A 14,992-nucleotide genomic window follows, 5' to 3' on the forward strand; every position below is an offset into this window, starting at 1 on the left:
AGGTGAGGGGGAGAAAGTATAAATCAGGAGTCAAATGCCAATACGCCATCGGCTAAATCTCTCAACCCGATGAAACACAAGCATAATCTGATTTGGAGACGCTTTTCGGGAGTGCGAGTTCTGGGAGAATGGGAGCTTTGGGTGATGATATGAGCAGAACAGACAGAACAAGGAGCACTTTTTCCTGACTGACAGACAGCTCCAAACAAGGCTGCTCTCTGAGGGATGTACGAGAGAAGGGGGTGGGAGCGTGGGAGGGCTCCGTCCCCAGACGTGATCCCAGCAGCTTGGTGAAAAAACACGGAAGGAGGAAAAATGAAGTCCTTTGTAGAGGACAGAAGATGCATTGGTTGATTTGTGGGCCCGATAAGGGCGGAGAAGCTGAGTGTTTGACAGATGAATTAGTCTTGGCAAGTTTTGCTATATCATATTTTCCTGTGTTTGTTTATGTGTTTGTTTGTTGCGCGTGAAGCCAACAGAATGTGTGTTTGTTGGCGTTTGTTTGAACACATTATATCTCCTTGTGTAGTAATTTGAACGTGCGTAATTGCTCAGCGGTGTGTTTCCTGGTGGATTTGTGTGTCTGCCTGAAAAACACAAGTCTGTTTATGGACGTCCATGGTGACAACCAGAGCAGGTATTTCCTCTTGACACAGACACGGGCAGAAAAAGCTTGTAAAGAGGAATAGCTGCTGCTAAGCGAAGCCGAACACGAGACACCTCGGCTGTCATTACATTTGCTCGACGACCGGCCTCTCTTATCATGCATTTGCCGTGACTCGGTCTGCCACTCACTGTTTGCATACGTTTTGCAGTGACATGCATTTATCTGTAATGAAACGTGAGATTCCTCGTGAACGGGGCAAGTAACCGTTTAGGACATGATTCATCCATCACAGGCAGAACATGTTTGGACAGGAGAGTTTGTTACAGCCGTCACAATATTCTCCAAATTCGATGCAGTCAGAGTTGAATGACTGGATAAAAATAAACTGCACAGTTGTGTAAATTATCCTGCATTGTGTGCGGTAATTCACCGCCAGGTTTTATGAACATGTGCACTCACGCTAAAACCGTTTTGCAGGACTTTATGTTGTCTTATCTAGCAGTGACGGAATCTGTAAGTGTACGTAAAATATAGCAAAAAAAAAACGGTTTTACATCTTTTCAGTGCCATCAGAATGAACCTGGTACCTAAAAACCCTGTCTTACCATAAGTGAGACAGTATTAATTATATATATATATATATAAGTATTATATTATTGTTGTTGTCAGACTGCATGAACTAATTCATGGAAAAAATACTGCAAAAATAGTCACTTTTTTTAAAAGGATTACCTACTAAATATTATAACATCTATAGGTATTGTGATCTGTATGGGTTTAGGTTGAATGTGAATTATGTTTTATTATGTTTTTGAGTTTTTTTTGTCACATTATAGTTCCTACTTTTTTTCTCCTCTCTATTATGGAAACCCCAGCAACTCCACCTGTACACATTTGATTGGAATGCTTTAACAAAATACTTCTTTTTTTTTTTCTTCTGGTCTTGTATTTCTTCTTTGCTGAGGTTGACAGAAGGCTGGTGAAACCCCGTGTAACCTTCTAACAGCTCTCATGATGGGTGCTGCAAATGAGCCATCCGAAAACTGTGATAACACAAGCGCACGTTCTTTCGGGTGATGTCAACGGGCCAGCTGTTTGTGCGACTCTCGCTGATCCATAGTGTTCAGCTGTCTGAATGAGAGTAGCAGTAGCACAGGAGAGGGAGAGGGAGAGAGGACGGAAGGGGGGCAGCAGGCTACTGTAATGTGGAAAACGCTCCTGTATTTGCAGTAAGGGACGCCAGTCTGTGCTGTGATGATTTTCCTGTCTTTCTGACTCACATCGCAGTGGCACTTTGATGTTGTATATTTTGTTCTGGTGTTTGGAGCTGCAGAGAATAGCTTCAGTGTGTCTGTGTGTGTTGGTGTGTGTGTGTGTGTGTGCATGCCAGCCAGTACAGTGTACAGTGTCAGCTGCAGCAGCGCCAGGTAGACAGCGAGCACACTGCGCACTTTCCGTGAAGCATGAGGATGAGGCAGGGAGAGAGGCAGCAGGCCCGAGTCCGATAGAGTAAGATCATGTGAACTAAGCCTCCTAAAGTTTATGAAGACAAAACGGCAGGCATGTATTTTTATTTATTTATTTATTTTTTATTTGTGTGTGTGTGTGTTTGATTTGATTTTTTTTTTTAACTCTTTGACCCGGCAAAAGTAACCAATTTAATAACAGGGTCAGGGCTGCATGTGACTGGAAACAGGCCCTGTTTGCATCGGCGTTCTCTGATGCTTAACCTGGAAACGCGTTCTTTATTGTATTGTTATTGTCGGCTGTGTATTTTTATCTTACAGAGACGCGAACTTTTGCTGTTGTTTTTTTGTTGTTGTTTTTTTTATTTTTTTATTTTTTACATTTCAAATTAAGATCGTGGATTTTTTTATTCATTGTTTTTTTTTTATTTAAAATTCCGAGACAAGTTAATCTTTTAGACAACACGGCGTACTTTTCCTAATTACATTTATTTTATTATTATTTATTCACCCGAAGAAAAAAAAATAAATAAACGCTGCACGTTCAAAACAGAAAAGTAGATAGAATAATTTGAATATTGATGTAAAAGTAAACCACGAACCGATAATAAAAGCTTTATTTAAACCACATGTATTACAATTTACAATATACTTTTTTTAATTAAAACTTTTAGTATCATTAACATACTGGATGAAAATAAATAAATACTACTACTACTAATAATAATAATAATAATAATAAGTAATACTAATTTATTATTATTATTATTATTATTATTATTATTATTAGATGGTATTGTTTTGAAATGTGAATGGACGCATCCTGTGTCCTGCAGTTCCCTAGCGCCATGCAGTGGCAGGAATATATTTCCATTTCATTTATGTCTCTAAACTTCCCCAGTAGTGATTTATGCTCCCCGTGTGTGTCACTTTGTGATTCTTAAACTTCTTCTTTCTTTCTTTTTTTTCTCTTTTCTTTTTCACTGATACCTCATTGATAACGCTCAAAAACACCGATCAATGGTAGGATTTTGATTTCTGGTTGTAAATTCGGACTCGGGACAATTATTATGAGATAGTTTCCAAAATTACGATTACCTTCTGACTTTAAAAAAGTCTGAATCTACTTTGTCAAAAACACATATTTTTTTCCGACTCAACTTTGATGTCAAGAATCAAAAGAGTTTTAGCAACAAAATCCGTTTCGGGAGGAAGACCCTAATAGCCTAATTGGGTCTATCAAGTCAAATTGATACAATAACATCCCCTCGCTCGGTTCAAAGAATGCCCAAAGAAAACTGTGACACTTTTTTCTGTTCCTTTTCTTTCGGTCTAATGACCCCTGCAATTTTCCTCCACCCACACTCATTTGCCGAAGGAGGAAATATTACATGGGACCGTTTGAGGAGATGGTTTTTCTTTGAAACTGTTCCTCCAGGTCGCTCCTAAGGGGAGTTTGAAAACATGTCGACCCCAATTAGCGCTTCAGACGTCACGCACGAGTCCAGGGCTTTCTTCTGCTCCGGATTTTAACATCAGAACGATCCATTAAAATAAATAAGTTATTATTAGTAGTAGTACTCGTATATTTTTTTTCGTTGTAAAATAAATTCGCAGTTTCTTTTCCATTATTCACATCTATTGAATGTCGTTTTCGCACTACCCTTATTTTATTTGCTTTGAACGCGTCGCTCTTGTTTGGATCTGCACCGATGTTCCTTTTTGAGACGTGTAGGCTATTAAAATATTAAAATGTTCGACGCAAATTTCAAAGCGGATTCAAGGATTTAAATCAGAAAAACGCAATCTTTTACAACATTGTGTTTGTTATACGATTTTCGACGCTAATAAATAAATAATATTTAAAAGAAAAAAGAAAAAAATGCAGACCCCAAAGTAAAGGACCGTTTATTATTTCCCCCCGCTGATCTTTTAAAAGAGAGACGCAGAGACGTCGCCCTTTACGTCTATCTCGTTAAAAGGTATTTCACTTATTTAGTTTTCTTTCTTTTTATTCTCTCAAGTACAAAAAGTATTACACAATTATTTTCTGATGATTATTCTTTTAACATTCGTTAAAGGAAATGCTTTATATATTAGTATATTTATATTGAGAGTTTTCTGATTCTTTGTGATTGCAGTTTTAGGGTTAGGGTTTAATTCACAAAGCAGACGTCTTAAATATCTAAATCACCGTTTTAAAATGAAATAAACTGTGCATTATTTTGCATTTCTGATCGCCTTGATGTAAAACAAGCCAATAGGAAAGATATGCATCACAGCTATATCAGATACATCAGTGATGATGCCAGCATCATGGCAATCATTTACCCCAGTTGCCTATTAATCACCTTCCATTAGGGTCTTTCAGAGGCTTTCATGGAGGCTCCAGGATCCCAGTCTAGGTTTCAGGATAAATTAGTCATCACCACGAAAATACAATAACTTAGTGCCTTTTGTTCCTGTGTGTCACTCCGGCGCATTGAATCATTTGGGCTCGGAATACAAACACGGGCATCGATTAAAATATGTTTTCCCACTCTCGTGGTCGGACACGGGACGGCGTGCCAAGGGATCACAAAGACTGGTGTGCGGAGGGGACGAAAGGAGAGAAGGGGGGACTCATGTGCAACACTTTAAAAGAGGAGGGTTCTCCATCTTGCTTTGTCAGGGGGGCCTGCTGACATGGGGAAACATCTGCTGCGTAGAAATAGAGACTGATGACTCAAATTATGTGCAGTCAGTGGGGCTGCCAGCTTACAGTAGATGGGTGGAATGAAATGGCAGGGAATGTGGACAGACAGCATCCGCTCAACCCCGCGCCCCAAAGGGCTCAGAGAATACCCAGTGAAACCTTTCCACCTCCATAAACTGCGGCGCTGATGTAACGCGGGGCATGGAACAATAAGCTGGTGTGTGCTCACTCCGAAGTGGGTCCGCGCATGCCAAAGGCGGCCTCACCTTCGCGTGCTTACTGCGCGACCGCAACACAACACAACACAACACAACACAACACAACACAACACAACACAACACAACACGTATATCAGAGCTGTTTGTTGTCTGTCTCTGATAATGAACCTCTCTGCCATTTGATCTGGCAGCTGAGATGTCTGCCTCTGCCTACTGCATGTTCCTTGTTGTGTTGGTCCACTTGAGTGAAAATGGAATTTTTAAGGGCACGTTTCACCTCTTGGTTTACTCCGCAACAGCAGCTCGCTGATGCTTTTATGATTAGGGCGGCTAAATTAGAACCAGAGGAAGCGAATCAGGAGACAGAGAGCGAGAGAGAAGCCGTTCGAGCAGCCAAGAGAGGATCACCTCTGCCTGCTGGCTTTTTTAGTATCGATTCGCAGAGCCAATAAGCCTTTGTTTTAGACAGATGAATGTTGTCATTGTTATTGTAATGATAATTACTGTATACAGGGCTCGTGGCATGAAGAAGCACTGTTCCCTGATAGCATGTCAGCTGCTGTGATCATCAAGACAGGCAGGCAGGCGGGCAGGCAGGCAGGCAGGCAGGCGCAGCGTTAGCTCTGAAGATGTTTCATCAAATTTCTCCAGCACAATACTGTTGATTTACATGCAACTGTGAATCCTCCACGTGGATAACAAAAGGAAGCCAAAAAGCAGGGAAAGGAGGGGGGTGGTGGGGGGGGATACGTGTGCTTATGTTCTCCGTTTCAGTCATGCTAGTAAGCTGATTTATCTCACCGTAAGAGGCAGATATTGAGGATATGCAAGGAGAGAAAGCTAATGGATCATTATTATGTGTTCCTCAGTCCCTATCTTTTCTAATGACTGCAGGGCTTTGCAATCCTGGCTTTGATTCGGAGCCCATTCTCCAATGTGACTTGAGTGGACTAGCTGAGCTAAGACACGAAGATTGCAGAGTAAGTGCCTCTGGCAAGACCTTTTTATTTATTTGGCACTTGACTTTATTCCTTACTCCTGTTAAGAAGCCCCGAAAGCAAAATAAGGTTAAAAAACGAAGGGGGGGAAAAAAAAGTTGTTGTTTTTCACCCTTATTGATTTGCTTTTAAAGGACAGAAATCACCATGAACGTCACAACAGATATTTTCACAGCTATTTTTATTTTATTTAGTCTGTCTGTTCCAAACGAGCACAGTCTGCTCTGGGTACACGTGTGGCAGGAGGACAGAATGAATTCCTGCTTAGCGTGGCCACTTTAATTTACGCCCAGAGATCGTACAATAAAACGGCCTTACATTTAAACAGATCACAGAGCTTTAGGGGGGGATTTCGCTTTTCCTGCAGTTTAAACGAGGACACCAAACCGGTTAAGTGGCACGCCCGCTTGCTAACGTGCGCTCGTCCCCCGCTAACTCCAATAACCTTGGCGTTATTTGTCTTCGTGTACGCTTGGTTATGTGAGTGTTTGTCGCCTGTTTGTGTCCTGAACGCTTCCTTATGGCAGGAAGTTTGGAAATCTGCAGCTCGTTTGGAAAGGTCACGAGCCGAATCGAACAATAGGAAGGCTCTAAAATACATGTTTTGGTGGACCTTCAGTCCTGTGTGCAGCTCATCTTCGAAACAATTGTTTTATGCAAATGCACGGTTCATCTCTTGACTAACAACTCTCCCTTGTGGGCACGGAGGACATTGCAAGAGTAAAGAAGAGCTCGAACGTCACCTTTAACCTTTCCTCGCTGCTCCGAGGCATACTGGACGTGTCCCGAGTTCCTTTGAACCTTTTAACCCTTCAGAATGCAATGTTGTTAGAATTATTACTGTTTAATATTATGTGCGTTGTGCATTGTTGGGTTTTGTGAGCATTACCAGTATCACGACTAGAACAATAGAAAAATATGCATGTGAAAAACCTATATGGCTGAGCTTTGGTATTTTATTAAATATTATTTAAGTGCTGTAATAAGCAACAGCCCAACCTATACCCTTGAACAATAGGTCCAAAGAAAACACTGCTGTTGCCGGGCGACCTGAGAAGGAGTGTATAATTACCAGTGTGAGTGGCAGTTTTCCATCAGCGCATGCAACATTGAAATTCACTGCGGTTCAGTCACAGGTGTGCCGTTGTTGCGCGTTTTACAGCGGCTTCAAACATGCCTCGGCCAATCGCAGCCACTCAGCTCAACATCCTCTTAATAATTAGGTCAAATAATTAATGAAATAACGGAACAATGAGCCTGGAGAGGCCGTGTTTTACATCTCAGAGGCGTTGATAGGCCTCATCGCGATGCCAAGGGGCGGCTGAAGTGTCCCGACGGCTCATCGGTCTCAAGAACCCGGCGACGCGCACCCTTTGTGTCCCCTCATGACGGAAAACGAAATGACCAAAAAACGTCCGGCGAATGTTTGACAGCGGGCGGAGAGTTGCGTTTTCTTCTGGAGATCTCAGGCTTTAATAAGTTGCAGGAGCGCTTTGATATGTCTGTGATGTGATGATCTGCGACAAACATCTGTTACAAGCTCACAGTTGGGCTTCTCTGACTATCAGCTTTCTGACAGACTGATGTGGAAAATGTGAGGGCGCCAAATGCTGAGACAGAATATGCTGAAGTCACACGCAATGATTTTCTCAACAGAAATTAATTAACCCGCTGGAGCGATGCTTTTAATTTATAAACTAATATGTGAAAGACTCTTTGAAAGATGTGTTTTTTTTTTTCCAAAGTAAAAGGCGGATTATGGAGGTAATCACTCCAGAACAAATGAGAGTGTTGAATGCATCTTCTGTTGCACATGCAGCGAAACATCGTTAATTGATGTAGCGCAATCTTTATGATTCGTATTTAACCAGTTCCATTTCTGGACACTGCTGGCTAAATACCTTATTGTTTATGCGTCACACAAATTGCAGTTTATATTCTGCTTGATGCATTTCCCTCATCATTTACAGCTCTAATTTGTGGACGTAATCACACATTAAGCACCAAATAGGAAGTGAGCCACCCCTGTTTCCCCCTGTTCTCTGTTTGCAAGCGCAAGTAAACACATCAAACGGACACATGTCACAGGAATGTCGTTTAAAAATGAATTCTTCTCGTGCACTTTGTTCCAGCTGCCTCCTTATTAATAACGCGCAGCACTGGGCCCGCTGAAAAACGGCGATTCACAAAATTTGTGCAGAAATTCCATTTATCATTCTTGATGTTCCTCTGGTGCAACGTTTCCCCACTCAGCCTCCCTGGATTGCTTGTGGCGTACAGTCATCAAGGGGATTAATGTCCTTCAAACTTTTATATCCGACATAAATGACAGATTGTTTTCTCTCTGCCGTTTTTGATGTGTGCGAGAGAGGGGCACCCAGCGACCGCTTTGAAGTCCGCCGAGCTTTTATCTTCCTCTATTTACATTGGCTAAAGTGTTAAGTGGAGTTCTCGTTCGGCTTGAAGGATGTAATACCCTGCAATGAGAGATTTACAGGAAGGGAAATTGCAAACTCTGTGTTCCCCTTTTTGGTGGCCCCTTCTAACAAAAACTATTTATGCAAATGCGGAGGCTGGAGATGGAAAGCACTCCCAGACAAAATCAGATGTTTTCAAACAGGCTGCCGTGCTGAGTTGGCAGATGTTCTGTCGCTTCAGCGGGGGACCCTTTAAACAAAGGCCGTCGATGGCTCTCTGCGTTGAGTGTGAGCTGCGCCAAGAGCCGCATTTCCTTGGAGCCATCTGGAAGATGGCTGCTTGGCTGGAGCTGGCCCTGCACAGGAGCACGGGGGAGGTGAGGGGACTAATTGAAATGAATACTGATGACCCAATAACAGCAACTGGGCTCCTCTGTTGTTGCACGTTTCTTGTGTTTATTAAAATATGGGTGGGTAGATTAGGCCGAACGGCAGAAGGACAGCTGAACATTTTTAAGGGCCAGATCACCTAATCAAAACGTGCTGAGTTTTTTTTTTTCATTGAATTGGGCTGGTAGCAAAAGAAGAAAATAAGGAAGGAATAAAGATACTAATAAATAAAATAAAATATATGCTTGTAGATGAAGTCATTAGGATTAAAAATAAGTGCTTACATGGGATTTGATCGCCCTGCCCTCTGTATGTTTACACATAAATAGCTTTGAACAGGGATTGATGCATTTCTTAATTCAATAATTACATAGTCAGCGTTTTAAAACCGCAAATACAGTCCCACTTGTGACACCTCAGCGGCTCCTTAAATTGTTAAATCTTCTGACGCGATAAAACGTACACACCAGGTGCGTTTTGTGGAATTTAATTCTTGGGAAAGTCCTGAAACTTTTGCTGGACAATCATCCACGGAGCTCACATCAAACAGAAGCAGGAATCATAGCTCTCGTTTTGGGATGGTGCTGACCCTGACCCGTACCACCCACAGCTCTTGCAAGAGCCCTGCTGAACCCTCCCTGACCTGGCTGGCACATCAGGGGTCAGACAGACTCGGGACCTACCGCGTCGTCCGCCCCCACACCACAACCACTGGCTAAAGGCTGCCATGACAGACACCAGGCAGACAGCAGAGTATCTGAGGTGTGTGTGTGTGTGCGTGTGTGTGTCTTCGTCTTTGCTTCTCTCTCTTCAAGTTCAGGAAGATCAGCAGCGTTCCAGCATCTACAAAGCGGTGTGAAGCTACAGCCTCCAGCTGCCTTCTCCTCAGAGGGAGAGGGCATGTCAAAACAGCGCATGGCTCTGCCTTGGCAAAGTCGCGCCTGAGAGTGGAGCGCTTTTTCGCGAGGTCACCCCGTAGTGACGGAGTGGCTGCGGCCTGCTCCTTCCTCGGGAACGGCGAATTCTGTTAAAATGCGCGTCGACACAAACATCTGAGCGACTCTGACGCATGCCGCAAAGATAAACAAGGATCACCCACTCCGGGGCTCTTTGAGCCGGAGCCATTTTTTTTTTCCTCCCTCTTCACAGTTTTCCCTAACCAGTGCCACCGCGAGTCCGTGTATCTCGGTAGATCTGTTATAATTATTGCGGATGTCACATTTTGAATATACAGTTCAATTTGCCGATATTAAACTGAAATACGCTTTATTACATCAGTAAAGAGATTGATTTGAACTTTCAGCCTCTACCGACAAGCTATTTTTTTTTTTTTTTTGAACAACCTTCATGCGGTGCACTGGCCCACAGGAAACCGACATAAAACGTAATTGACTTCTAATTGTGTTTGCACTAATGCTATGCCAAACCAGACCACGGGGCTGTCCTTTGTCCAGTCCGTAGGCCATTTGGCTGCAAAAAAGCACTTGGCAAGCCTGATAACAGGTGAATGGCCATGGTCTAATAGGCCATCTGTGGAAAACACATTGCAGTCAATTAAGAGTCCACTTCCTCCAGTTGTGATGGCCATTAGACAGCTTCGCCACGACAAGTGACTCTTCAGTGGCTTTTACTCTTCAGCTACCCACTCCTTTTCATTCACAGTGTCCTCGAGCTGCCCAGTCCCTTAAACGCCGACTTTTTGTCTAGTTTTGTTGTCCACTAGGCTTTTTTTTTTTTTTTTTTGAACTCTTTTAAAATGCAGTTTTCCACTCAGGGATTTTATGTGACCTGATGTTCAAATATGACCTCCTTCACCAGCAGCTCCTTTTCTCTCTTGTCTTCACATGTTCTACTCAACCCCCCCACCCCCACCCCACCCCACCCCCGAGTACATCACACAAAAGGAAAGAAATGCTCTTACCTCCCTCCACGAGGACACCGTTTAGAGTCATTACTCGTTTGCAAGTCCTTAACTTTTCTTTGACGGACGTATTTTTCATACGTAGCCCTTCACGATACTGAAAATGCCTCCCCCCGCACACGTAAACCTTAAAAAGGCAGCCGACCGTCACGTATTTGATGCCGGCCCTCGTTTTGTGCTAATTTTGAAGTTGAGAAAAAAAAAAGTGGAGACAAACAGCAGGCCCGTGACATTATAAAAATTCTTTCTTTCTAAAATACTACTTTAACATGGCACTTTTTTCTTTCATGCATTGACACACACCAGCTGCTCCTTTCATGTGGCGAAACCTTATTTACTCTCTTCCTTTTTGTCTCTGTGCTTTTGAGTCGAATCGGCCATTTTATTTGCGCGAGCTCGACACACTTTAGGAAAACAGGACTTTCTGGTCAAGCGGGAAGGACAAAAAAAAAGCTGGATGAACAGTCGCCGGGGAATGTGGTTCATTACTCTGATATGCTCGATTGAGCCGGTTAGTAAACACTTCAAAGCACAGGGGTATCGCCTTATTTTCCGCGTCCCAGCCTGATTCGGAGCGGAGGCCGCAGTGTGTATCATTGCGGCGGAGCCTCAGATGTAATCTCCCCGAATGCTCTCGCGTGGAAGACAGATGTTCTCACCTCTTAACAGCGTAATGCGAGGCTTATCTTCCCCGTCACGCGGCTTGTTATGTGGCACTTAGGCTTGTTCTCGCCGCACATTTTATTCACACCATATCGTGTCTGAGCTGCTGCTTTGTAACGGGAGGAGAAAAACGTCTATATTAAAGAGATAAATCAAAGCCATCGCAGCATCCGCGTTCAATTAATACTCTGAATCCCGCCTCTGTCAATTCATCATCAATCTCCCATGTGTATCACGTATCTACTTCAGTGTGTATCATGTATTATGTGTACAGTAAATGCTACCTGCATGCTTGCAGATGCATGTATGAAATTATCTGCTTGTTTCCAATTCCCTCTTCTTCTTTTTTTTTTTTTTTTAATGTTTTTCTACCCGGCAGGCCTCAAGCAGATGGGTCCCCCCTCATGTGAACCGGGTTCTGCCTATTAAAAAGTATTTTTTCCCCCCCTTTGTCTCCATTGTGCCTCGCTCCGGCGGTTTCAGGCACCGGGTCCCGTAAAGAGCTCAGCCACAATAAATAAAACCAAACGCATCAACGGAGTGATTGTGAACGACAAATAATTGAATGGGAGTTTTAATCTAAACATTAGCACGTCGGAGCAGGAGCAGCACGAAGTGGAAGCAATCAATCGTCAGAAGCGTCAAAAACTGAACCGAGTGCGGTGCTCCGGTACATTTATTTGCATTCCACCCAGCGTTGGCAAAATAAACCGCGACGAAAATGAAATAAATACACGGGGGCGGCCCCGCGGATTGCGGTTCTGAAAGAGGACACCGAACGCAAACATCATTTTCAAGAGTTTTAATAATTTACTAAAAAAGAGTGTAAAAGTAACAGATCTCTCCCAGTTAATTGGATCTGTTTGATATTCAAAGTGATGACAGATGTAACAAATCTCTGCAAGCTTGCCCTTGTCTGTACATTTGTGTGGCTATAACTGTACTTGGAAATGGAGCCTCTCGGCCGCAGTTAAATGAGTTTCGCACTGTATGCTTTATATAAAAAAATACTCAAAATCCAAAAGCAAAAACACTTTGATATGAATTACTTGAAAGGAATCCAACCAGCATGAAATGTACAGCTTTAAGTAAGCCCCCGAACAAACACAGCTGAAAAGTGTATATACAAACATGCTAGGAGTCTTAACAAAGAGCAGACTGAGAGAGAAGCTGAAGAGAGAGGCCTTTCTAAAAGTTTGCTTGACATCATTTAGGAGAGCCAATGAAATAAAGCGTCGTTCTTAAATATGTAATAACCTTGTTTGTGTGTGTGTGTTTTTTTTTTTTTCATTTTTTATTTATTGCCTATTTCAAGTTTGCTTTAGCAGAATAGGAATACCTTATAAATATACAGTATGCTGTATTTCCTGCATCGATTTAATTTAAACTCATTAAATAAAAAGAAAAGGTAACATGTTCAGTATCAGAAAATAAAAAAGGAACTTAAAATGCAACTTCTTTGATAAATGTTCATACTGCGTCCACTTCTAAAGAGACAGTTCTGCCCATCCCCTTATCATTAAGTGCCTGCTTGAAAGAGGTAATATATATATATATTTATGTATATACATATATATATATTTATATATGAAATTCTATGACATGATATAATTTGTATAAATATGCCATCTTTACAATTGCAATAAAATGACAAATTTTATTTCAGATCCCAAGACAGTTAATCGTCACTTTGGGGAGAAAAAGGCCATTTCATTTTCTCATTTTTTTTTTTTTTGTTTTGTTTTAAATATTAAAAAATAAGTCTCGATTCTTTGTAAATGTATGCCTTACATTATAAACAACACGTCTGTCTGAACTGGTCAAATATTTCTCCATCGTGTTCGCATCTGCAACACTTTGGAGAGGTGAGGGGCGGGAAAAAAAAGTGCCATTATCAAATGCCCCCCCCCCCATTTGGAGAGGTGGGGGGCGGGTGGGTGTAGGGGGAGGGGGTGGGACACTGCCCCTCTAGGAGTAAAGGTAAAAGTTTCAGCAACCAGCTGCACGTCCAGAAAAGCTCAGCAGTGCAGTCCTATACAAAAAAAACGTAAAAACATAATTGATGTAACAAAGCCACGTGTTTGTGTGTTCTCATGCCGTTTTGCTGGTTGTACGATATGGAGTTGTGTGGCCCCTGCGCGGATGTCCCTTTTCACAGGTGAGGGGAGGGGGGGTAAAAACAATCCTAGGGAGCTCGCCTGTAAAGGTCATCCACGGATGCTTCAAATGTCGGGTCAGATGCGTCTCTTCCCTTAGGTTTCCACGGCACCACGGATGACCGACGTCAACCGACATCACTGTTCAGAGCGTTTCGCTCTTCTCATTCATTACATTCCATGCGAGGAATAGTCTGACCTGCCCTGTCCTTTTTTCTTTTTTTTGTGTGTGTGTGTGTATATATATTTGGCCATTATATCCTAGTCGACCTGAAACAACCGAAGAGCTCTGGCGCTCTCTGGTGGTCAAGAAAGAAGCGTAGGCACAGGAGAAATGGATGCGACCATCGAGGAGTTGTGTCCTTGAACTCTCGCACAGCTAAAGCATGTTCAGGATGGCATTGTACATCTGGGTCAGCACGGCCAGGTGGACGGGCAGGCAGGACTGGCGGTCTTGTGTGGCGGGCGTGCACGTCAGCCAAGAGAGGGCGTTGTACTGCTCCAATACAAACCTGCGTGGGAGGGGGATGCACAGTTTTACAGGTGGACAAGAAATTGTGACATTTTTGAAGCCAACAATATTACCAAGCTTTTCATTCTCAATGTGGATTCAACAGATTTAATTATTTTATTAGGTGCCGGTGAATATGATGTATTTACCTGAGCACATCAGAGGTGGTCTTTGAGTCTAAGGGATGAGGAGCCCTCTTACTCTTTTCAGACACCATCTCGTCGGACTGCGTAATGGAGATGTGGTGGTGGAGAGAGGCCTAAAGTGAAGAAACACAGGTTTCAAATATTCAAACTGAAGCTATAAGAAAGCATAACAAATTCGTGCCCATAAATTCTGTCTTCTTTTTAAAAAAAATAAATAAATAATTAATTCTCTGCCTCAGATTTTAACAAGTATTCTCACCAACACACATAGTATTTTAAGTACCTTAAGGAAGAGTGGACACTGGCTCTCAGCCTGTGGGCAGGAGGCCCAGAACCAGTGAGGGAGTCCGTTAGCTTGCGCCGTCGAGACGTAGTAGCCCAGAGCCAGCGGCTGCTGCTTCAGCTCCTCTGGGGGATTGTCCCTGGACAGTAAGCGCTCTCCCTGGCCCTGCAGACACACAGACAGCCCGGAAATGGTCAATTCCTGCATCGGTTCTCCTTATTACTCGAATTACTTCTAAGTTATAGTGGGCAAATCTTTAAAAAGATAGAAATACTGTATCCAATATAGTATAGTTTTTAAAGTTATACATTAACCTCCAGCAACTTAAATCCTGCAGCCCGATTCTTGAGTGACATTATCCGGCACATGGAGCTAACATTAATGATCTCTCTTGCTGTACTTGCAGTACTTTGCCCATGTTGTTCCCACAAGTTTGTCAGTGCTGCGTTAAATATGGCGCAACATCAGTTGTCAAAATGTCTGTTCCACCGTGCCTCCGAGACAAATTCCTCAGCGTGTAT

The 14,992-nt window shown here is 42.7% G+C and overlaps 1 protein-coding gene across 3 annotated transcripts in view; it reads right to left on the reverse strand.

The window, feature by feature from the left end:
* Positions 1 to 12,162: 12,162 nt before the first annotated feature.
* Positions 12,163 to 14,992, reverse strand: part of LOC124996498 (mediator of RNA polymerase II transcription subunit 13-like) — a 72,944-nt gene continuing 70,114 nt past the window's right edge. For all 3 annotated transcript variants that reach the window (XM_047569582.1, XM_047569581.1, XM_047569579.1), the window contains 3 exons: positions 14,472 to 14,636; positions 14,192 to 14,301; positions 12,163 to 14,043 (listed from right to left, as the gene is read on the reverse strand). In XM_047569582.1, the coding sequence (XP_047425538.1) occupies positions 13,911 to 14,043; positions 14,192 to 14,301; positions 14,472 to 14,636 (408 nt within the window). In that variant the 3' untranslated portion in view covers positions 12,163 to 13,910. The remainder of the gene's footprint in view (positions 14,044 to 14,191; positions 14,302 to 14,471; positions 14,637 to 14,992) is intronic.

This window comes from Mugil cephalus, chromosome 19 (genome assembly GCF_022458985.1).
Source record: "Mugil cephalus isolate CIBA_MC_2020 chromosome 19, CIBA_Mcephalus_1.1, whole genome shotgun sequence".
Lineage (NCBI taxonomy): Eukaryota > Metazoa > Chordata > Actinopteri > Mugiliformes > Mugilidae > Mugil > Mugil cephalus.